Source organism: Spermophilus citellus (genome assembly GCF_964194105.1).
Source record: "Spermophilus citellus genome assembly, chromosome: 13".
Classification (NCBI taxonomy): domain Eukaryota; kingdom Metazoa; phylum Chordata; class Mammalia; order Rodentia; family Sciuridae; genus Spermophilus; species Spermophilus citellus.
In genome coordinates this window covers 53,445,400-53,469,538 of record NC_138193.1, presented here as the reverse complement: position 1 = coordinate 53,469,538, position 24,139 = coordinate 53,445,400, and the positions used below count along the sequence as shown (strand labels likewise).

At 33.4% G+C, this 24,139-nt stretch overlaps 1 protein-coding gene and 1 pseudogene across 2 annotated transcripts in view; one reads left to right on the top strand and one right to left on the bottom strand.

The window, feature by feature from the left end:
• LOC308632773 (centromere protein I-like) overlaps positions 1 to 24,139 on the top strand; it is a 358,828-nt pseudogene that overhangs the window by 185,731 nt on the left and 148,958 nt on the right. The gene's annotated exons all lie outside the window — the stretch shown is intronic.
• The window catches only part of LOC308632401 (EH domain-binding protein 1-like), a gene marked incomplete at its 3' end in the record, with an annotated part of 76,295 nt that overhangs the window by 16,368 nt on the left and 35,788 nt on the right, over positions 1 to 24,139 (bottom strand). Inside the window, exons 3-4 of the mRNA XM_081264483.1 lie at positions 6,405 to 6,586; positions 3,106 to 3,245 (exon numbers count right to left, since the gene is read on the bottom strand). Coding sequence (XP_081120609.1) covers positions 3,106 to 3,245; positions 6,405 to 6,538 — 274 coding nt within the window. The 5' untranslated portion in view covers positions 6,539 to 6,586. The remainder of the gene's footprint in view (positions 1 to 3,105; positions 3,246 to 6,404; positions 6,587 to 24,139) is intronic.

The window sequence follows — 24,139 nt, the reverse complement described above, 5'->3', positions numbered from 1 at the left end:
AACTTGGTAAAAAACAAACAAACAACAAAATTGAATGGTATTTGCACCAAAACAGACATGAAGACCAATAGTACAGAATAGAAGACACAGAGATAAACCCACATAAATACTGTTATGTCATACTAGACAAAGGTGCCATAAACATACATTGGAGAAAGGAAAGCCTCTCTTCAGCAAATGGTGCTGGGGAGACTAGAAATCCACATGCAGCAAAATGTATTTATACCCCTATCTCTCACCTTGCACAAAACTCAACTCAAAAGTAGACCAAGGACCTGGGCATTACCCTATGCTTACTAGAAGAAAAAATATGCCCAAATAATCCATGATGTTGGCTCTGGAACCAAATTTCTCAACAAGACTCCTAAAGCACAAGAAGTAAAATCAAGAATTAATAAATGGGATGGTATAAAACTAAAAAGTTTCTTCACAGCAAAGAAAATAATGAAGAATGTGAAGAAAGAGCCTACAGAATAAAAGAAAATCTTTGCCACATGTACCTCAGATAGAGCGTTAATCTCCAGAATATATAAAGAACTCAAAAAACTTAACACTAATAATAATAATAATAATAACAACTCAATAAATGGGAAAAGAACTGAACGAACACTTCACAAAAGAAGAAATACAATCAATTAACAAACATAAAAAATGTTCAACATCTCTAGCAATTAGAGAAATGCAAATCAAAACTATACTGAGATTCTCACTCTAGTCAGAATGGCAATTATCAAGAACACAAGTAATAATAAATGATGGCAATGATGTGGGAGAAAAGGTACACTCATACATTGCTGGTGGGACTGTAAATTGGTGTAACCACTCTGGAAAGCAGTATGGAGATTCCTCAGAAAACCTGGAATGGAACCATATTTGACCCAGTTATCCCACTCCTTGATATGTACCCCAAAAACTTAAAATCAGCATACTACTGGGGCTAGGGTTGTAGCTCAGTGGAAGAGTGCTTGCCTTGCATGTATTAGGCACCGAGTTTGATCCTCAGCACCACATAAAACATAAATAACAAAATAAATACATTATGTCTATCTACAACTAATTTTTTTAAAAAAATCAGCATTTTTTAAAAAAACCTAGGCCCCATCAATAGATGAATGGATAAAGAAATTTTTATATACACAATAGAATATTACTCAGCCATAAAGAAGAATAAAATTATGGCATTTGCTGGTAAATGAACTGGAGATTATCATGCTAAGTGAAATAAGCCAATCCCACCAAAACCAAAAGCCAAACATTCTCTCTGATATGTGATGCTAACACACAATAAGACAGGGTAAGGGGAAGAAAAGAATAGAAGTTCATAGGATTAGACAAATGGGAATGAAGGGAAAGGAAGGGAGATGCAAATAGGAAAGACAGTAGAATGAATCAGACATAAGTTTCCTGTGTTTATATATAAATACAAGACCAGTGTAACTCAACATTGTGTACAACCACAAGAATGGGAAATTATACTCCAGGTATAATATGTCAAAATATACTTTATTGTCATGTATATCTAAAAAGAATAAACAAATTTTTAAAAGAGTCAATAGATTCTATTTTACTTTTTATGTTAGTATTGATGGATGGCTTTATTCATTTAACTATCTAGCTTTTTAATAAACTACTACTCTAATATAAAAATAGAATATATATTTTCCAAATTATTCTATTAAAATATTTGATTAAAAATTCTTAAGAGAGGCAAAATTTGGGGAACAGGTGAGAAAATTACTAAGAAAAGACACAAAATAAAAGTACAAAAAGAAATACTATAAATGAAATTAAGTATGTCAGTTATCAAGACATATAATATTAAAGGCCAAATATTATAAGGTTAGATTAGCCATATGCTATTTATAAGAGAAATATAAATATTCAGAATAAAGGGATAAATATGTCCCCCAAATTAAGTATGTTAAAAATATCAATATAAAGTAAAATTTCAAGGCATGAGGCATTAAGTGGGGCAAGCATACAAATGAGAATGAAGTTATAAGAATGTGCATATAAAAAAGATATTTACGAAAAATTTACAAAAATACATGACATAACTAGACCAAGAAAAAACATCAATAAAATGTTTTTTAAAACTTGAAATCCAAAGAACTTTTGAATCTTATTGAATTAATAAACTAGAAATAAACAAACTCAAAATAAACACTCCTGAACAATCTTGGATCAAAAAAAAATCAAAATTTCAATCACAAATTAGAAAATAATAATTTATAAAATCTGCACATGACAAAACATGTACTGTTACATACAAGTCTGATTTGTTTCCCATGGTAGATTTCTAGATGTGGAGCAGAAGTGAAAGTCACTGGAACAAAGTCTAGGAACATTTTGGCTAAGGATTTACACGGTGATCAATGTGATTGATCCCCATGTGGTAGCAGGAATTGAGGCAAAGCCAAGAGAAAAATACCAAAGTATCAATTCATTTGGAAAAAAAACAAGAATTGATCACATAGTAGTGAAGGGACATCAATCCAGAAATTTAGAGCAGTTAACTAAAAGAAATATATAAACAGTACTTGATTTTCACACCAATAAAGTAAAAATCAGTTCCTCTGTGTAATAACCAGATTAGCGATAACTATTAACCAACGATTAAAAAGGAGGTTCTAACTACTTAACATCTTAGTAGTTTGATCAAACCAACTAGAAGCGATAGCTTCATGGCATATATCATAAATATATGCAAATCTGAAACAGAATATCCATATAATTCATGTAACTATATGAACATGAGCTAGGAGAAGCTTCTTGTTTATCTTCTTGTTTTGTTTTATCATCCCTTTAAGGCATATCTTTATGTCAGAGGTTTCATTCATACATTGACAAAGAAATATGAGCATATTTAAGTTGCTTTATACTATAATTCTGAAATTACAGCAAAGAATTTTATGTTTCTTTGATTATCTTTGGACTTGATCTTAAACTGCTAAAAATCTGTTCAATTGTAATAAGCATAAAAAGCTTTCAGAGAACTAAAAGGTTTAAGGAAAAAAATCTTAGTGGAATTTTTTTTTCTGGTAAATAATGTTTCAACTCTTCAAAACAAGAGAAAACTTTTAGTTTAATGATAATAAAACTAACCTGTAATTTTTGCTGCCTTTTCTTCTTGGTTCACTCGGTTCTCATCATCATCTTCATTATCTTCTTCAAAGTCATCCAAATTGCCAATGTCAGCTTGCTTCATACTCATCAAACTAGCCAAACTTTGCATGTCTTCATCCCTACATTAATGATTAAAGACATAATCAATGGCAACAGAGACGGGGAAACCCAGTGGGTTTTCCCAGATTTAGCAAATAAAAACACATGTCACAAATTAATTTTGGTCATCAAAAAAAAGACATAATCAAATTATAATAGTTAATTTAAATGACATTGCTTGAAAAAGTATTATTTCTTAAGACATACAGGCTGAGTATCCTTTATCTGAAAGTTGAAAATCTAAATGTTTCCAAGTCCCAAACTTTTTAAGCCACTGAAATAACGACACAAGAGAAAAATTGCATACCCAAGTTCACATGATAGGTTGTAGTGAAACTTCAGGTGCACTAAAAAACTGTATAAAATTACCTTCAGGCATATAAGGTGTATAAGGTGTCTATGAAACAAACAAATTTAGTGTTTAGACTTGGTCCCATCCCCAAGATGCCTCATTGTGTACATGTAAATATTCCAATATCTAAAAAAATCTGAAATCTGAAACACTTCTGGTCCTAAGCATTTTGGATAAGGGATATCAATCTATAATAGTAATATATTCTTTATTTCTGTAAATCTGCAAATAAGTCTTTTTAAACAGTTGTATAAGAAAATTGAATAATCTAAGTAGTCCTATTCATTAATTTTTAAATAGCATGTTTAATAAGTAAAAAGAGAGGAAAATTAAAAACTAACCAATTAGGAGTTAATTTAAATCTGTATGCTATTCATAAAGCAATAGGATAAGCCAGGTGCAGTGGTGCACAACTATAATCCCAGCAATTTGGGAGGCTGAGACAGGAAGATTGCAAGTTTCAGAGCAGCCTCAGCAATTTAGTGAGGCATTCAGCAACTTAAAACCCTGTCTCAAAATAAAAAATTGAAGGGACTGGGATATAGATCAGTGGTAAAGAACCCCTGAGTTCAATCTCCAGCATCAAAAATCAACCAATCAATCAATAGTATAGCTGCATATCACATGACATATAGACTCAAAAATATTAAAAATTTTTAATTTCAAAAGATATCATTCCTAAAATGTTAATTTGCTTAATATTTTCACTTTAATTTACTTATATTTTAACCCTGAACATTTTTCGTTGGGGAAGGTAAGTAAGTTTGGAAGAAGTAGATAGAAAGATTATTACCATCAAACAGGGACAAGAGGTGGGAGGGAATGGGAGAGAGAGGGGGAATTTCACGGAAGAGGGAAGGAGACCCGCATTGTTATACAAAAATACATATAAGAGGATGTGAGGCGAAGGGGAGGAAAAAAAATATAAAAATAAGAGAGAGTGAGAGAAGTGAGTTATGGTAGTTGGGGTAGAGGGAGGGGAGGAGAGGGGAGGGAAGGGGAGGGGAGCGGATAAGAAGGGGATAAGAAGGGCAGCAGAATACAACAGACACTTGTTTGGCAGTATAAACGTGGTTGTATAATCAACGTGATTCTGCAATCTGTACACGGGGGAATAATAAGAATTCATACCCCATTTGAAATAAATATACGATATATGATGTGTCAAGATCAATGTAATGTTTTGAGCAACCAATAAATTTCTAAAAAAAAAGAATCCTTTAGATATTAAAGGGCATGCAGTCATTAGAAATATAAGGGTGATAAATGAAATTGGGAAGAGAAAATAAGTTACATTGTATATTATTACAAATATTATTGGAATGATTAAGATCTTTATAATCTGAATCATAAAACATAGTCATTAAATTTAATGGAAATAATCTTTAAAAAAAAGAAGTAGGTAGAGAAGAAATTCAGGGATTTCTGAGAGTCTCCATTCAATTCAAATTGAGACATTTGATATAGCTGAATTTCTTCTCACTCAGATTACTGTGAATGGGTTTGATTCCTTCCAATGGAAGGAAGACCACCCTCAAAGGATCTGCTCTGAATTTGTTTCTCTCTTCTTTCTATGTTTCCTTTCCTTTCTTTTTGGCTTAAACTTCAGGATAAGATATTTTTAATCTCTGTATTTTCGACTACAGTTTAAGGTCCTGAGATGAAAGACTAAGATATTTTCATTCTGGACTAACCACACTCACTTAGAACCTAACTTCTCTGAGAGGAGGCTTATTGTTGTTATCTGCCAAGTTATTTGCTACCATGTAGACAAGTGTCAATCATCTCATTTTGAGCAGTAAACAGAATCCATTCTTATCATTCAAGTAGACATGGCCAATTAACTATAATTGTGGTTACTAAACCACATTCCACTAGGTCAGATATGTTCAGAACTGTGATTTGGATTGGATTGAAACGTTCATAGCTACCTTTTCCCCTCACCTTTAATAGGAAATTCTAAGAATAGCTTTTCCATTTATCTCATTCCTTCATCTTTTACTTCAAGGAGGTACAAACTCTTTCATTAAACCAATAGCATGCATTTACTCTAACTGTATGCAATAACCAGAGTGAACTAATACTTTTTCCCTCCTGTTCTGTTTTAATCTAATCAGAATTTTACTCTTTTAAGAGACTAGACTCAAGTCTAGAAATCTGTGCAATGCTTAATCAGTGTTTAAAAAGTAATTTTTGGTTTTTATTTTTTGAGACAAGGTCTTGCTTTTGTTGCCTGGGTTGGTCTTGAAATCCTAGGCTAAGCAATCCTCCCACCTCAGCATCCTCAGTAATGGGGATACAGGTGCACACCACTGCTTTACACAGAAGTGATTTTTGAAAAGGATAATAATCATGGTAAATTGTTTATCTGCATATACTTTTCTAAGCAATTTTTGGAAGGTTGAGCCAAGAAACATGAATTGGCAAAAAGTTTCCTTAATTCTTTCATCCCTTTTATCCTAAACTTTTTATTTAGGGTTCCTCTCACTTCTTAGTTGCATCAAGTAGCTCTACAAATTTATCTGTTTGCACTTTAGACTACAGGCTGCTACAATGAAGATAAACACTTATGATACCCTATAATATCCAATTCAAAATTTGAAATCAGTTATTATATATAGTTTTATACTATACTTCATTTTTTGGAATCAAAAGAGGCTATTTATAAATAACAAGGAGTTTATTTAACTCAGTCTATGAAATAAAGAATGATGGCTATGTTATATGATGTTCAACTAATACTAGTCTGCTGAGCCAAAAGTTCTTTTCTTGTGGTGTCTTGAAACACACTGTGAATGAAGCAGCTTATTTGACAAAAGAAACTTACGTGGCTTTTCCTTCCCGAAGGAAAATGCAAGATAATGAAAACTGGAGAGTGGCAGATACAACTTTTTTAGACAATGGCTTAAATTTTAACTTGACATCTGTCTGAGTTGGCATAGGGCTTGCATACTGTTTCATATTGATGCTGCTAGTAGCAAGAGCTTTCCTTCGACCAGAAGGGGATTCCTAGAAGACACAAACACACACACACACATAAATAAATAAACAAACAAACAAATGAATAAATAAATACATGTTTAAAGATTATATATTTTGAAATTATTTGATAGCCAAACAATAAATTTAAATAAAAATTTATTTTTTACTTTTAAGTGGACACACAAATTTCCTTTTCATGTGGTGCTGAGGATCGAACCCAGTGCCTCATGCATGCTCGGCAAGCGCTCTACCACTGAGCCAAAACCCCAGCCCCCAAATAATAAAAGTTAATAACAGCTGAGAACTTCCTTCTCCAATTAACTCCTATAACATAGTAATAAATAAAATCATGATGAGGTTTCACTATAGCTTTTATATCTGAGTAAGGCAGATAAGAAATTAGAAAGAAAGTACAGGTGGAAAAAAGGAAAGACTAGAAAACTCTAAATATCTTGGGAAAGGAAAAACAAGGAATAAAAACAAGGACAAAGTGTCTCCAGATTTACTGTGAAAAAAGGCTCTAACACTGGGCTAGGCACCAACAAGTAGTCAATAATGGTTTTCCTTCCTTTCACTGTACTTAATGATACAAGGTAACCTACTAGTATTTCTCCTTTCTAACACTCAAAATTTTTTACAGAACTTCTACCCTAGTAGAGAGAGAAAAGGGGAGGGGAGGGGAGGAGAGGGGAGGGGCGATAGTAGAGAATAGGATAGACAGCAGAATACATCAGACACTAGAATGGCAATATGTAAATCAATGGAAGTGTAACTGATGTGATACAGCAATCTGTATACGGGGTAAAAATGGGAGTTCATAACCCACTTGAATCAAACTGTGAAATATGATATATTAAGAACTAGGTAATGTTTTGAACGACCAACAATTAAAAAAAAAAGAACTTCTACCCTAGGTGGCATTCTTCCTCTTTTTTGCCTATATTATCTAAATTCTATCTATAATGTCATTTGATCCTTATTTCTTTCCAAAGAACTTTTCTGATCATTCCAGTTTGTAATTCTCTCTCACTTCCATAAGATCACACATTTAAAGGAAGAAACAGGTCTCTGATCTCAGGTTCATGGCAGCACTGCTAACTAACCCCAGCAAATTTCAAAATTCTTCTCGACATTGCTATTGCCAATTCATCAGAAATGAAACACAAAATGAAACCTGTCTGCTACTGAAGGTGTTTAAGCCATCATATTTCCTAATTGAAACAAAACAGCAAAATAATGACTAGGCATTAATTACATGTAAAGCACTGTAAATTCTGAAGGGATATGATGATGAATAACACATAATTCTTGAGTGTGTTTCTAATGGAAAGGAAAACATTTTATGGATAATTTTTTAATGACATCAATCAGAGGTTATATATATATATATACACACTATTATTTCTTAACATTTACTGATCTGGCAGTTGAGAGCAACATTTAAGGCTGAATGTCTAAGTTGGGTGACCTTGAACAAGTCAGGACACTTGAATCTCAGTGACCTTCCCTGAAAAATAAAGAGGAGCTAAACAAATCCATTGAAGTCCTGCAATTATTTTCTATAAAATGTTCCAACCAAGGCAAGAAGAACTTCCATTAATATCTTTGAAATTTTATTTAATAAATCTTTATTTGTCCTATGATTGACAAATCTGCCTAAAATAAGGATATACTAGTTTAATCAAAACATTAAAACAGACCTCAAAAATATGACATTTCTGCCCAGCAGAATAAGTAAAAATGCAATATAACATCCCTAAAGAACACCTTGTTTTAAAATGTGGTCTTATCTGTCAGATTATGCACAGCAATATTATACAGAACTATTAGTGCATGTAGATACCCTATGAATGAATTTCAAATATGCATCAAGCACTTGAGAAGGATTCAAGCCCTCTCAGAAAAAATACTTAAGAATATGCAAATACCCTCAACTGAATCAAGTTGAACAGATGTGACTATCCCAAACAATACAAGTGTTCTTTCCCTGGTCGCTACTGTCAATCAAAGAATAAGATTAAGGTCCAAGGTTCTGACAATGTGCAAAATGAAAATGCACAATCAGGGAGTATCAATTTATTACATTGATATGAACAATAATCTCTTATTGTACTTTGGAATAGCTAAAACTTCTACATATAATAGAGGATTTAAAGCCCCAGTTTTGAAAGCATGACATACAAACTGTCACGTATCATTTTCAGTTTTTGTTAAATCTCTTTTACAAAGTATGACTTTGATCCCTTAATGTAATCATTTAATGTTGCAACAAAATAATCAAACTATAAAAATTAAGTTAACTTGGAAATAAACATGATTTTGAAAACTATTAATGGGCTGGGGATGTGGCTCAAGCGGTAACGCGCTCGCCTGGCATGCGCGGGGCGCTGGGTTCGATCCTCAGCATTACATAAAAATAAAGATGTTGTGACCACCGAAAACTGAAAAATAAATATTAAAAAAAATTCAAAAAAAACTATTAATGGTTCCTATAAAAATCTAGGTATTTGATAATTAACATTCTGTCAATTTCATTTTTTTTTGGACAACAATTATATAAAATTTTTTTCTGCTGAATTCAGGTTTTATGATTAAAAATGTTCTAATTATTTGATAAATCAAAGTTTTTGAAACAATAGGTAATAAAATCTAAATTGTGAACACAATTAGCTGAACCATTTAAGTAGAGGTTTTTAAATTTCAGGGTTTATTAAAAAGCAAAAACCAAACCAGGAGAACTGGTTAAAAATGTAAGCATACTTAGATCCCACTCCTATAGTACAACTAGAGATGAATCCAGGCAGGAATCTGCTGACTTCTAATAAGTAACACCCTTCTCACTAGTACCAGATGATTCTGAGCCAGTTAATCTAAAATCACATTTTCAGAAATACTTTCCAAAAGGAAGTGCTAACATAAAATTATTTTAACATAAAAAATCACATTTTTCATAACTACTCATTGTTATAAAAAGCCTATATTTTTCCATTTCTGTGAAATCCTGCCTACTAGATTGGAATCAAATGAACCAGGGTTAGAATGTGGCATCAGCACTTATTTACTTTAGCAGACTCTTCATGTATCTAACCTTCAATCTCACATTCTCAAATTGGCAAATATTTAAAAAGTTGAACAATACCAAATATCTGTTAGAATGAAAAACAATGCAAAACTCTTTTATACTTCCCAGTGTGGTGGTGCATGCATGTAATCCCAAAAACTCAGGAGTCTAAGATAGTAGAATCACAAATTTGAGACCAATCTCAGCGATTTAGCGAGCTTATTGCAAAATAAAAAATAAAAAGATCCAGGGATGTAGCTCAGCTCAGTAGTAAAGCATGCCTGGGTTCTACCCTCAGTATCAAAAACAAAACAATTCTTTCATTCTGCTGTGTTGTATAACCATCACTACTGTCTGTTTCCAGAACTTTTTCATCAATAACTTCCACTCTCCCATCCCAGCACCTGGTAACTTCTATTTTTTCTATCTCCATAAATCTACCTGTTTCTTAAATAAGTGGAATCACACAGTATGTGTCCTTTTGTGTTTGGCTTATTTCACTTAGCATAATGTTTTAATTCTATAAAAAAAATCCAATTAGGATTTTGATTGGAACTGAATTCAATATGCAGATCAATATGGGTCCCTGGACATCTTCGCAACTGAACTTCATTATTATAAAATAGGGTATTTCTCTCTACCTATTTAGAACATTAATGTCTCTTAAAGTTTTATCATTCCCCCCTCCACAGATCTTGTACATTTTTTCCTGGATTTATTCCTCAGCATGTTGTTCTTGTAACAAATAATATTGTCTTTTAAATTATATTGTTGAATTATTTCTGGCATATAGAAAAGCAATTGAATATGAGAGGAGAATTTGCATCTAAGCAATCTTTCTAATATTCTTGTATTAATTTGACTACATAGTCCTACATATTAATTTACGATATATTCCTATATTAATTTTACTACATTCCTTTTGGGTTTCTATTTTTATTATATCACCCACAAAGCCAGCTATTCACTCCATGTTTCCAATCTTTATTCTTTTTCTTTTTTGTGTGTGTGTGTGTGTGCGTGTTTTTTGTTTTTGATGGTACACTAATGGCTGGATTTTTCAGTATGATGTTGACCAGGTATAGTGAAGGGGCCATTCTTTATTTATTCTTGACCTTGCAAGGAAATGCTTTTGATTTTTTATTGTTAAGTTAGTTGTTTACTAGAGTTTTTACCTCTTTAAAATTACATTTTCCTTTATATAATTAAGGAAGCAACCTTTTATTACTGTTTGTTTTGAAGTTTTAATTTTATTTCTAATTAAATTTATATAAATGTTTATCAAATGTTTTTTCCTCTATATTTCTGGAGAATGTAAAGTTTTCTTACTTTTTATTCTTAATAGGTGGCAAATTAATAATTTTCTAAAGTTATGGAAACCCCACATTCCTGGGATACACCCAATGAAGTCATGCTGTAGTATGTACTGTCTTTTGTATATTAAAATATATTTATGGCTTTGGATGCTGCGATGGTTTGGATGCAATTTGTCTCTTAAAGGTTCATGTCCTGGAAGCTTAGTCCCCAGGGTGGTGGTGTGAAGGTGGTAGAACCATTAAGGGATGAGGCCTTGGGGAAGGAAATTAGGTCACAAAGGCTCCACCGTCATGAATGGATTAATGCTATTTCATCATTCTGTAGATGTGGATTAGTTCCTGCCAGAGAGCATTGTAATAAAAGAGGCATCATGAGCCCTCCCTGCTCTCTGCCTTCTTTTGTCACACTCATGTCTTTTCTGTATTTGAGTGTTTCCCTTTCCCCTTCCCAGCCATGTTGTGATATAGCCAGGGGACCCTCACCAGATACTGCATGAAACAGTTTGGAGTTTTCATCGACTAGAATTGTGAGCCAAATAAACCTCTTTTCTTTTTACATATCTATATATGACCCAGCCTCAGATTTTTGTTAAGCAACACAAAATGGACTAAAATTGATGCCTAATATTTTGCAAGAAAATTTTTCATGGGGAAGATAGGTCTATGATTTTATTTTTGAGCATGCTGCTTGATTATTTATCTCAACCTGATAAACTGAGCCATTTTCCTTTTCCAGAAAGACTTGGAATTATCTGTTCCAAATGTTTGATTGAAGGCACTCACTGTTTCTGCCTACCCATACACCAGGTAAGCATATTCCTTACAGTCCTGCCTTGTTATTTCTCTTACTAGGAATGTTCTTCTCATAGGCATTATACGGCCAGCTCTCCAATTCCTTCAAATCTTTTCTTAAAATATACTTTACCTGCTGGGCACGGTGGCACATGCCCAAAATCCTAGCAACTCAGGAAGCTGAGGCAGGAGGATTATGAGTTCGAAGCCAGTCTCAACAACTAAATGGGGCCCGAAGCAACTTAGTGAAACCCTGTCTCAAAAAACAAAAAGGGCTGAGGACATAGCTTGGTGGTTATGTACCTCTGGGTTCAATCAGAAGGAAAAGAGGGAGAGAGGGAGGGAGATCAGACCCACCTGACTTTACCAAACAGGCTTTCTCTGACCACTCTACCTGAAATTTCAACCATTTTCCCAATATATGTATTTCATCTCCTCATTCTTTATGCTGCCCCTCTTCCTTATCTCATACTATCAAATATGCAAGTTATGCATTAATTTGTCTCTTCCCTATTGTAAGTTCAAGGAAGGCAGAAAATTTTGTCTATTTTGTTCACTACTGTGCCCCACTTCAAGAAACCATTGTTCAGTAAATATTTATTCAGTAAATGAATAAATCATAATTGTATGACTTATTATCAAAACACTTTGAATTACCTTTACATCATTAGTTTCTTCTGTTCAAGATTTTTTTCCTATCCCTCTCATAAACAGGAGAAATAGTGATGTGAGCTTTCAGTGGAGTGGAATGACTTGTAATTTAGTGACAAGAACTATATAGTCTATTTCCATTTGTTGAGCTGGGTAGAGGTGTCTCCAAGCCAAACAGGGCACTAACAGGTAAAGGAGACCCTAGATGTAAAGAGGAATGGGGCAGATTAGGAATTCCTTCATGTGGTTTATATGATGGGAAGGGAAGTGAAAGTGGTAAGCAATATCAGTACATCCTGGGAAACTTATTCCACAAGCACTGTGAGAGTTAGGAGCAAATAGGTCCTGTCTGAAAGTAGAAAGATCCATGACTAAACTCCATGCAGACTGCTCACCAACCAGAAGCCACAGACTTCTTTACAGGCTCCTCTTTCTCCTTCTGACATTTAACTTGCTCTTCTTTTAGGACTGTCTCTATGAATAAATAGCATATTGCCAGAAAAACTTGTTAACCCAGTAGTCTGATAATCACTGACTTTTGCCTGGACAGTTTAAGCCAACAGTTCTCAAGTGTTTTTGTCTCAAGATCCTTTCACATGTTTTTTTTATTCTTTTCATTTTTTAAAGTTAATTAATTAATGTTTAATTTGTACATATAAAAGCAGAATGCACTTCAATTCATAGCACACAAACTGAGCACAATTTTTCATTTCTCTGGTTGTACACAAAGTAGAGTCACCTCATTCATGTCTTCATACATGTACCTAGGGTAATGATGTCTCCTCATTCCGTCATCTTTCCTACCCCTCCCCTCTACCCACTCCCTTCCCCTCCGTTCCCTTTTCCCTGTCCAAAGTTCCTCCATTGCTCCCATGCTCTCCCCCAGCATTATGGATCAGCATCCACTTATCAGAGAAAACATTTGGCCTTTTGTTTTTGGAGATTGGCTCTTTTACATGTTTTCATTGAGACTTCCAATGAGCTTTTGCTTATATATATATCAACATTTATTCTATTAAAAATTAAAAATAAGAAATGAAATAATTTAAAAACTAATGTTAATATATTTTCATGAAGAATACATACACTTTCTATACAAAACAGCTTAATGAGAAACATTTCTGTTTTATATTTCTTCCATATCTCTAATATCTCCTTAATATCTGAGTTTTGCTGCTGTTGTTTGGCTTTTTAAGATTAATTAATTAATTAATTAATCAATATTTGGCAGTACTGGGGATTGAGCTCAGGGTCTAATGTATGATAAGCAAATGCTATATCACTGAGCCATATCCCCCATCCCTTAATGTCTGCTTTAACAGATGATTCTACTCTCATATCTGTATCATATATTGTTTTGGTTGAAGTATTCATACAACATCAAGAAAATCAGGTCTCACAAAAGCATGTAACTGAAAAAGACAGAAATATTTTAATAACCTTTTCAGGTAATTTTGGATCTTTGTATCTAATATATTATACCAAACTCTACAAGTAGTAATTTCTGAAAGGTTAATGGTAATGAAGAATATGAAACTTTATCAATGAGCTTTTAAACTGTTAAATTAACATACATTAACCTAGCATGCAACTGAATGAATCTTTTACACATGCATAATTTTCTAACATTATACCTTGATCATTTTAAAATAACAATTATCTGAATTATGCAGATGTTGACACATTACATTATTCAATACCAAAAAAATTACATTCCATCAGAAAAATATTTAAGCATTGGGAAACTATCAAGCTAAAGGTGGTGAGCACAGTTTTTCCAAATCTGAATTTCCCATTGAAAGCTTGAATTGTATCAGAGACAACACATAATTTCATTTGCTTACTTGTACATGATATGTTCACTCTACTGCTCAGTTTCAGAAATAATTTGCCAAATACTCAATGCTGAATAACTGCAGTCTGTTAGTCATTTTTTTCAAGTAAAAGTAGAGTTCCAGGAAACAAGTTTACTTTAATTTACAACTCAAATGATAGCCCAAGTGCTTTTTCTTGAAAAACTTTGTCCTTTGTAATGCAACATTAGTGCTTTATACAAACTTTCCATTTTGTCAAAGAATATATTCAAAAAACTAGTACTCAAGGGTTGAATTTAATCCTTACATTGATGATACAATTCTGGAGTCTTAACCTCATGCAATAAAGGAATTTTATTATACTTTCTACCTTGAGAGAATGGGAAGTACTAGACTTTCCCTGAATCTCCATGCAGAGATAAAAGTAGTAAATCATGGGTTCAATAGAAACCCTCCGTGGGAAAGCTGTGATCAAGACTACCTGCTTTCAATTATTACCATTACTGTTTTATCTTTTAGATTCTATCAAGTGTCATTTAAAAAAAACTTTTTTTATGTGTCATATTTTACCTATGTTTTTAGCTATTTTCTGATAGGGGTTACTCATGCTATCTGTCTCATTGCCAGAAGCAGTATACTTCATTTGAATTTTACAAAAACAGAACCGAGTATCTTGATAAACAACCATCACAATTAAGTTTTCCTATCTTACAATAAGTTCTTCAATTAGTAATTCTTAAGACTTGTCAGAGTTGAGATTTACTTTATTGGAATTCAGTAGATGTGGACCAGTGAAGCAATACAATCCTGTCATGATTTTGTTGTTTTTGTCTGTTTAGATGCCACGCCTTATAATCACCATAAGCAGCAAGTACCTGATGTTTGTGGCTTACCCCTTTCTATAGTCTCATACTCTTATACTGTAATGCCTGATCTTGTTTATGAACTCTGACTTGTTCTGACTATTACAGCAAGGAAAAAAAAGTCACAGGCAACTAGATTTCTGAGAGCATCCTAAGAAAATGTGACTAGATTAATGTTGGCCTTAAAAGTTATTCAATCTTTATCCTCTGTCTCATGGTTACACAAATTATTTCACAGTGTAAAGAACTAACCCCAATATCTGTGTCAACACCCATTTACTGACCGAAGAAACTAAATCATCACCTGAGATAATGTGGAGTTTGAAAACACCTTAGAAGTTTCTTAATTCAACCTATTATTCCAATGTAAGAATATTTAGTAGAGGGTTGTTTCTTGGTACTTTTCATTCAAATTCTATCTAAAATCTCCCAAGACTTTGCTCTTTCTGAAACAAATAATTTTGTACACTATAATATGAAGACCAACAATTTTGCTTTATGTATTCAACAAATATTTATGACACGTATTATGGGCCTTGGCATTCTCTCATTTAGCTCTTTGATAGCATTTTAAATTTTATTTCCAAGTGATAAAAACCAAACTGGAAGTCAAACAGTTCTAACTTTTTCAAAATTGTGATGCTGGTCCTTTGAATTGTCATAAGTGCAACATTTCTTGAGTCGTGCTGAAAAGATCTTTGCTTCATCAGCAGACCAAAATGAAATACTTACAGAACTTAATTTGGGATTCATGGAGCAATTAAATGCAAAAGTAGACAGGTCACAGGAAACTCTCTCAACCACAAAGACTTCATTGGAAAACATAGCAGCTAAAATAACCAACTTAGATAGTTGGGATGGAGGAGTTTGGTAGCACAAATGTAAACAGAAAGAATCAACATTTAAAAATCTGTTTAGATATTTACTCATTAAGAATAAAAATCTAACTTTCCTGTTTTAAAAAATATCCAAATAAAAACCTTCAGCCTTCTCAGAGGGAAACTCCAGGTATACATAAAAACACAAGTCTAAATAGGTTCAAAAATTTGAATAGGGTGTAGGTTGTCCAAGCTCAGGGTCGGGTAAGCAGGGAGTAAATCTGATGTCAATTCCAGTACAAAACTGGCAGTTTATATCAACCCTTTCTCCTGTAACTCTAAAGAACACAAGAAAAAGTTTACTTTTTTTTTGCAGTCATGTAATCTTAAATGAGAAACTAAATTAGCAGTTTTTAAAATTAGTTTCCATTAGATGTACTAAGAGAAATATAATCATATTTGTTTACAAAGGAACTGGCACCCAAGGACTTGTCTTTCATGTCCAAGACTCAAATGTCCACTAAAAATAACTCCCAATTTTATAAATAGACTTATTCTTGTGGTCCAGATCTAAACACTCAAGTTCCCATCATTGATTCTCATTGCATTATAATGCAACTGATGAACCCAGCCTAATTCAATCTTAAGACTGGGAGCCATCTCGTCACAAAGTCATGAAAAGTTTATTTCTGTTTTACTATAAATTACTGCAATTTCTAAAGTTGTATGGAATTCCTGCCTGTGCCTTGAACTCACCCATGCCTGGCTTTCCCTGCCCAGATAACAACCCTCTCTAAAACCTCAGTGGTGCCTTATAAATTCTGATGTTGGGATCTGAATTTACTCCCTACCTTGAAATATCATGCTATGCAGATATCTGCCTTTGTATCATGCTTGTCAAAATCCCGTTATCTTTAAGTTCTCAAGACACCCCCCTGGGGTACTGATCTCTAGCCCAGGGTTTTGGGGAGAGTAAGTCCTGGCCAGCTCCGGTATACACAAATAGAAGCTTGCTTTAATTTGATTTAAAATTAGAGTCAGTGGTCTTTTCTTTGTGTCGGGGTTCAACAGAAACATAGCCAAACTGAACTCATCTCTACCCCTTAAGTGTTTCTTCCCTTAGTTTTTTAAATTAATTTTTTAATTTATATATGACAGTGGGATGCTTTACAATTAGTATATTCACACCAATTCATGTCTTCATACATGTACTTTGGATAATAATGACTATCACATTCCACCATTATTTCTAACCCTCCCTTCCCTTCCAACCTCTCTGCCCTATTTACAGTTCATCTATTCCTCTCATGCTCATCTCATTTAATTATACCAGCATATGTCAAGCCTCTTAATCACAAGACGCACCAAACTAAATTGTCTCTAACTGCTAAATCTTTCCAGAATCAGGATTCTTCTTTCCAAATTGATGGCCACTTCCTCCTAAATTCAACCCTTATCTATGAGCAGATGACTGCTAAAGCCTCTGAATAATTTCCCTTTCTCTAGTTTCATATGCAGCTAGATTTCATATTCTAGGGTTGATTGTATGAAGGTTATCATGTTTTATAAATGCTGTATTTTTTTCCCAATGGTATGAACAAATTCACAACAGAAAAGTACAAATACATAGAGAAGCACTCAAACCTTCATCAGATAGCTAAAATCATGGTTAAAATTTTGATATATTTTCTCTAATCTTTGAAAATAGTTAATGCTATTTATAAAATCTTATATTTTTTAAACTTAGCATTATAAATTTATAAACCTCAATTTTAGAAATTCCAAGTCATTCTATACTATGATGACACCAAAAATTTATAGAACTATTTCCTATTATTGTATGTGTAAGTCACTTTCAAATTTGCTATTCTTAGAAATGATGCTGCAGTAAACATATTTTTTGTTCAAAGTATTTTTGGCATTTCTCTTTCTTAGGAAGGATTTCTAGTAAAGTATTTGAACATTTTTAAGATTTTATAGATATTGACAGATTGCTTTTCCAAACATATCAACTTACAACTTATAAGTGTACTAGCAATGCTATTCTCATCCACCACACCCACAATAGCACTACTATATATTTTTAAAGCTTTGCAAAGTTTTAAGAAAACCAAGTCTCATTGATTTACTTTGCATTTATTTTATGACCTTTGAATATATTTTCATGCTTATCACCCTCTTTCTTTTTTATAAAATAGATCATACCCTTTGTTCATTTATCTAATTGAATCCTAATTTCTCTTTAAAAAAAAAAAAACTCTTCTAGAACTCTAAGAAAAATATTAAGCTTTCTCTGTCTGCCACTTTTGTTGCAAATATATTTAACATTTTCCTGCTTTGTCCTTTACTTTCATGATTTCTAAAACTATTTTTATTTTTCTTATGATACAAGTAATGGAAGTTTCAGTTTCTGGTTGCACATTTAAGGAGCTTTAAAGTCAGTGCTCTGCCCTAAAAACAGGTAAAAAACTGAACAAATTGAAAATAAACAACTATTCTAAAATCTGTAAGAAAAATGAGTATTATGGTTTGGATTTTAAAATGTTCCCCAAAGCCAGACACAGCAGCACATGCCTGTAATCCCAGGGATTCAGGAGGTTGAGGCAGGAGGATCATAAATTTGAGGTCAGTCAGCCTCAGCAATTTAGGAAGACCCTTGTCTTGGAGGGGGAGGAGGGAAGACAGGGGATATGGCTCAGTGGCAAGTGCCTCCTGGGTTCGATCTTCAGTACCAAAATAAATCAATAAAACAAAGATAAAAAAGTCGCTCAAAGGGCTCATGTGTTACGCAACATAGCAATGTTCAGGGGTGAAAAGATTGGATTATGAGAGCTATAACCTCATCGGTGGATTAATCCATTTGATGAATTTATAATTTGAATGGATTACTGGCTGGTAACTATAGGGAGGTGGGGCATGGCTGGAGGAAGATAGGTCACTGGGGACCTTTGGGGGCTATATCTTGTGCCTGGTTCCTCTCTTTTTCTCTCTCTGCTTTCTGGCTGCAATGAACTGAGTAGCTTTGCTACACTGCATGATGTTCCACCTTACCTCAGGCCCAAAGCAGTGGAGCTGGCCAACCATGAACTGAACCTCTGAAATGTGAGCTCCAAATAAATCTTCTCTAAGTTGTTTTTATCAGATGTTTTAGTCACAGAGACAAAAGTTAACACAGTGAAGTCACTGAGCAAACTGATGGGGAGTCAGGCAAATAAAGAGAAGTATAACAGGCTAGAGCAGAAGACTCCATAAAAACCAGTGCTGAGGTAGGAAAGTCTACACTATAACTAAGAAATTGCTGGAGGCTAGGTATGGACCAATCTGAGAATTAAAACTTAAGGGAACCTGGTCAAAGGGGTCTCCTGTGGTTTTTAGTTTTACTCCGAGGTGCTTGATCAGGTTCTCAAAATAACTACCAAAGAAAAATGACCTGTGCTTCCAGCAGCAGAAGGGGAAAAGAAAGTATTGTGAAATGCATCATTGTAGTACTCTGCTCTTCTTATCAAGGTCTGTTTTCAAAAGAAATTGTTTAACTGAAGTCTAACATGCTAAGATTTTATATGAGCCTAATTGGCCTCAAGAAAAAGAAATATCCACCCCAGTCTACTCTAGCAATCCTGTCCCACCTAAGAAAGGAAGGGAAAAAAATGAGAAATACTTACGTTCACAATTCAGAGGAACAGGTTCTCTACGAGACTGTGACCTAATCACAGGAATATAGAATGTTTCATCTATATTTGCCCACACCTTTCTACCATATTACTCAAGATTTACTTATAGCGTTTCCTTTTACCCTGTACATCATGTCCCACTCTGAAGTAAAAGTTACAAGGCAAACTAAAAGGCAAAACCACAAACTGAAGAGATACAGCAAGCATCAGAATAAGACTCAGATAAGGAGGGATGTTAGAATTCTCAGACTAGAATTTTAAAAAAAACAAACTACAATTAACATGCTGAGGGTTCCAACAGATAGAGTATACAACACAGAAAGAACATTATAAGCAGTGAAATAGTAATTCTAAGAGCCAATGAGAAATGTTAGGGTCTCATTACTAATGTAATAAGAACATTGCTGTAACAAATGAATGCCTTTGATAGGCCTCTTAGTAGACTGATCACAGCTGAGGAGAAAACCTCTGGGCTTGAGGATATCACAATAAAAACCAAAACTGGAAACAAAGAGAATAAAGTTAAAAATGAAAAACCATAATAGAATAGTCCAGCACTATGGGCTCAAGAAATACCAGAAGAAACAAACAAACAAATCCAGGAAAAGAAGAAATAATTGAAACAATATGTCAGATACTAAACCGTAGATTCAAAAGCCCAGAATACTTAGCAAGATAAAAGCCAAAAAATCTATACCTGGGCCTATTATTTTCAAACTCCTGAAAATTAAAGGTAGGGGGCTGGGGGTATATCTCAGAAGCAAAGTGAGTGCTTAACATGCACAAGACCCTGGTTCAATGCTCAGTATCAAGAAAAACAAATCAAAAATTAAATAAATCCTGAAAGAAGCTAGAAGGAGGAAAAGACACCTAGTCACATTACCTATAGAAGAACAACAATAAGATGCACTAGTTCAGGGAAATGCAAATGGTAATAATAATGAGATAGCATTTTCATCCATCAGAGTGACAATAATCAGCCTAGTAATCAGCATTGGTAAGAATGTGGAAAATAGGCCTTTCAATTACTGTTGGTAGAAATATAAACAGTTACAGGTTATTACATGGATATTCTTTTAGCATTAAAACTATCAAAATAAATGTCCCTTTTGAATGAACAGTTCCATTTCTAGGAATCTAGCAGTCTTAACATCTATTAGCAGAAGAATGGTTAAATCATTATGGTGCATCCATCTGTACTATGGAAAACTGTGCAGTAATTTACATTATAATGTAAGAAAACAACATGTAATGTATGATCTGATTTAAGAAAAAAACAGAACCCTAACAACCTTAAATATGTGTGTAATTTCATATACAAAAGTTAAAAGAACTGTGCATATGGTAGAGAATGTTCATTTTTTATTTATACATTTCTTTGTCTTTTAGTACTTCCCAGCACATAGTAAGTGCTTAAGAATTGTTGAATGGTTGTATAAAGGTAAGTGAAACTGATCTCCAATTAACAGAAATACAACTAACCAGTTTGCTTGAGAAATTCAAATATATGAATTCTATGAGACAGAAAGGGCTATATGTAAAATTTAGCTTGAGTATTTATGCTACTTAATAACAGACATGAAAAAAATGATTCTAAGTACTAGTAACAAAATTTTTATGAGTTGTATAAAAAATGAAAAATCAGATCTAGTCCCTCAATTCTCTGATAAGAAAAACGCATCAGGAAATGAGTTAATTGATCATATATTTTGGAAAAAAATTTGACTATACAGCCACCTGAAAGATGGTAGGTAATATATTTGCACATTTCAAAAGATTAACAACAATCCTGTTATGATGTCTGTAATACCATATACTTTAAACATTTGTGTATGGATGGTGTGATTGATATGAATGTGTTAGTTAAACTTCAACCCCAGGGGCTATCAGAGTCCTATCTGAAGAGCTAGTTGGAGAGAGTAGTGTATGTTCCAGAGGCAGTAACTAAAGTACTTCTTATATTCATGTCACGATCAACACTTGAGGCATTAGTAATTAGCACAGTGAATATCAAATGGAGCTCACTGTAAAATAAATAGCTTATTGGTTAATAAGATGAATGTCAGAAATGAGCTTTTGCTTCTAAAATTAAAATATCAAAGAATTGTGAACTAAATAAAATATTTTATAGTTATTCTCTATTGTACCTTTCAATAAACAGGATATAAAAATCCAACAAGGTCTTACAACTTTTACTTTTAGAGATGGTGTGCTCAGGGTTGATACCCTGACAGTTCTGTACCTAGTCATTTGGGGGCATTTCTGGTTGCCTGGTGTTGATTAAAATGATAACTAAATCTTGCCTTGTGAATGCTGTTATGTAATCTAGTTCAATTGAAACTTTAATGCAAGGTGATGGTTGGAAGGGCTAAATGAAAGAAAGCTCAAAGTTTCCTTCCTAGACCTTATAAATAGGTTGTAATAAATTGCTTTGTGTCTGTGTGCTAATGATGATTCCTTTAAAAATATCTATATTTATGGTAATTTCTTCATAATCTCATAGTATTGCTACAGAGGAATATCTTTAAATATTTTGGTGAAAATCATTGTTTGCCAAAAACAAAACAAAAAAATCCCTAACATTTATAAATGATCCAATTGGTTTAGGACATTTCACACACAATAACTACATCCATATTTTTCCTCCAGTGATAATAGTTTACACAGTCTTTGGGCAACTGCCAAGGACAGAACTTATTCCAATAGTCTGTAAAATTTCTTAACCAACAAATCTTAGGATACGGTTATAAATGTTTACATCCTATGCAGCTAAAACAACAACAACAAAAAAACCCATTCTCACCCAAAATAGAAATGTTTTCTTAAACATTCACAATAGTTTTGGCATCATAAATAATATTAAAGAAAGAGAAAAAAGGTTATCTACAGTAAAAACATACTGTATCAGTTAAAATCCTCAGGTAGATAAAATTTTTCAGATGCCAGAATACAAGAGGACAATCTAGAATTAGAACGTTACACATAATACAAAATCCAAGCATCATCACACTGCCATCACTACGAAAAGCACAAGGGACGATTTTTGCAAAGAAACAGAGAATAGATGAAAAGGTCAACTGTGGGCTGAACATGACTGCACAATAAATCTATAGACTATCTGAGTTTTTCTAAGTTACAGTAGCCCAGTTACACCTTAGTGTAATGAAACAGCACCTTTGCAGTCACACACTCTTAATACCACACACTCTTGATGGGAGAATACAATGCTTGAATTTGAAGGTGGGTGTTTTTAAAGAAGCTTCATCTCCTCCCATAGGTAGCTGTTTTAGCCATTTGGAGGGTCAAGTCCAAATCTACCTGAAAAGTATAGGTAAAGTACTGTTTTTAGGATGCATACTTCCTTTAGTGAACTTCTATATTCTGGTGCCACAAACACAGTTTTCACAAACATTTACTCGCTTTTGAAATAAGTGGTTCTTTAAAAAGTTGTTTTCCTTATATACAAAGAGTATGAAAGGTGAGAAGGAGGTATCCAGGTCTTCATACTAATGCCCCAACTTCGTAGCTTCTAGTGTAATTAAATACTTAAATAAATATTTTTTATAGTATTGAGCTTGCTTCGGGGCAATTTGTAGAATCTTCTTGCTTTAGATTTTTAAAAAATCATATAATTATCAGCTTTCTGTGATGTTTTAGGTACAGTCTTGCCTGAGAGCAAGAAGAAAGGCAGGTGATTTCTTAAAAGTATTTTTCAGCTCCAGGGTGATAAAAATATCTTAAACTTTCTCAAGTTGAAAAGGCATAATTAACCACTAAAATTTAAAATTGAACTATGTTTTGCACAAAAAAATGGGGTAATATAAAGAGCAACTAAAAATCAGCAAAAATAAGGTTAAAATTAAAGATTCAACACTTCAAATTACTACAGTTTCAAAAAGTAATTTAACTGGTTATTGGAAACTTTTCCAATAAGCAATACAGGTAATACAGTTTGTCTGTCTATTGCACAGCTCCCTGTATAAGAGTTGTGTAATCTGGCTGGGAGTATAGCTCAGTGGTAGAGTACATGCTTAGCATGTGGTAAGACCCTGGGTTCATTCCCCAGCACCTAAGGTAGGGAGGAGAGTTGTATAATCTTACTTATCCTAATCATACATAGAATACTTTCCTATTAAAGAGACGAAAGAGACCATATGACAACATACCTCTTTGCACTTTTTCCAGTAATGTCAATAATGGTAACATTTCTTATTACCACAGATTTCTATAACTTTAATTGCTACTTAAGACAGATTAAAAAACAATACAACCAACTATAATTATCAATTATAAGCATCGTCCTAAGTGCATATGTTAATGCACAATATTACTATGAAATAGGCATGTTATTCTCATTTTAAGATAAGTAAACTAAGGTATAGAGAAGTTCAATGACTTTCCCAGGATCACAGCTAGGATGTATCCAGGGCCCATACTCTTATACAACCACTATACTAAAGTATCTCTGAAGAGGCAGACCATGGATTTTACCTGGTAATCTGCACAGAAAGAAGAGTTGATATTTTTAAGAGATATTGTTTTCTATAAAACAAAAATTACCTTTCAATTCCACTTAACATCTCTTTCCCTATTT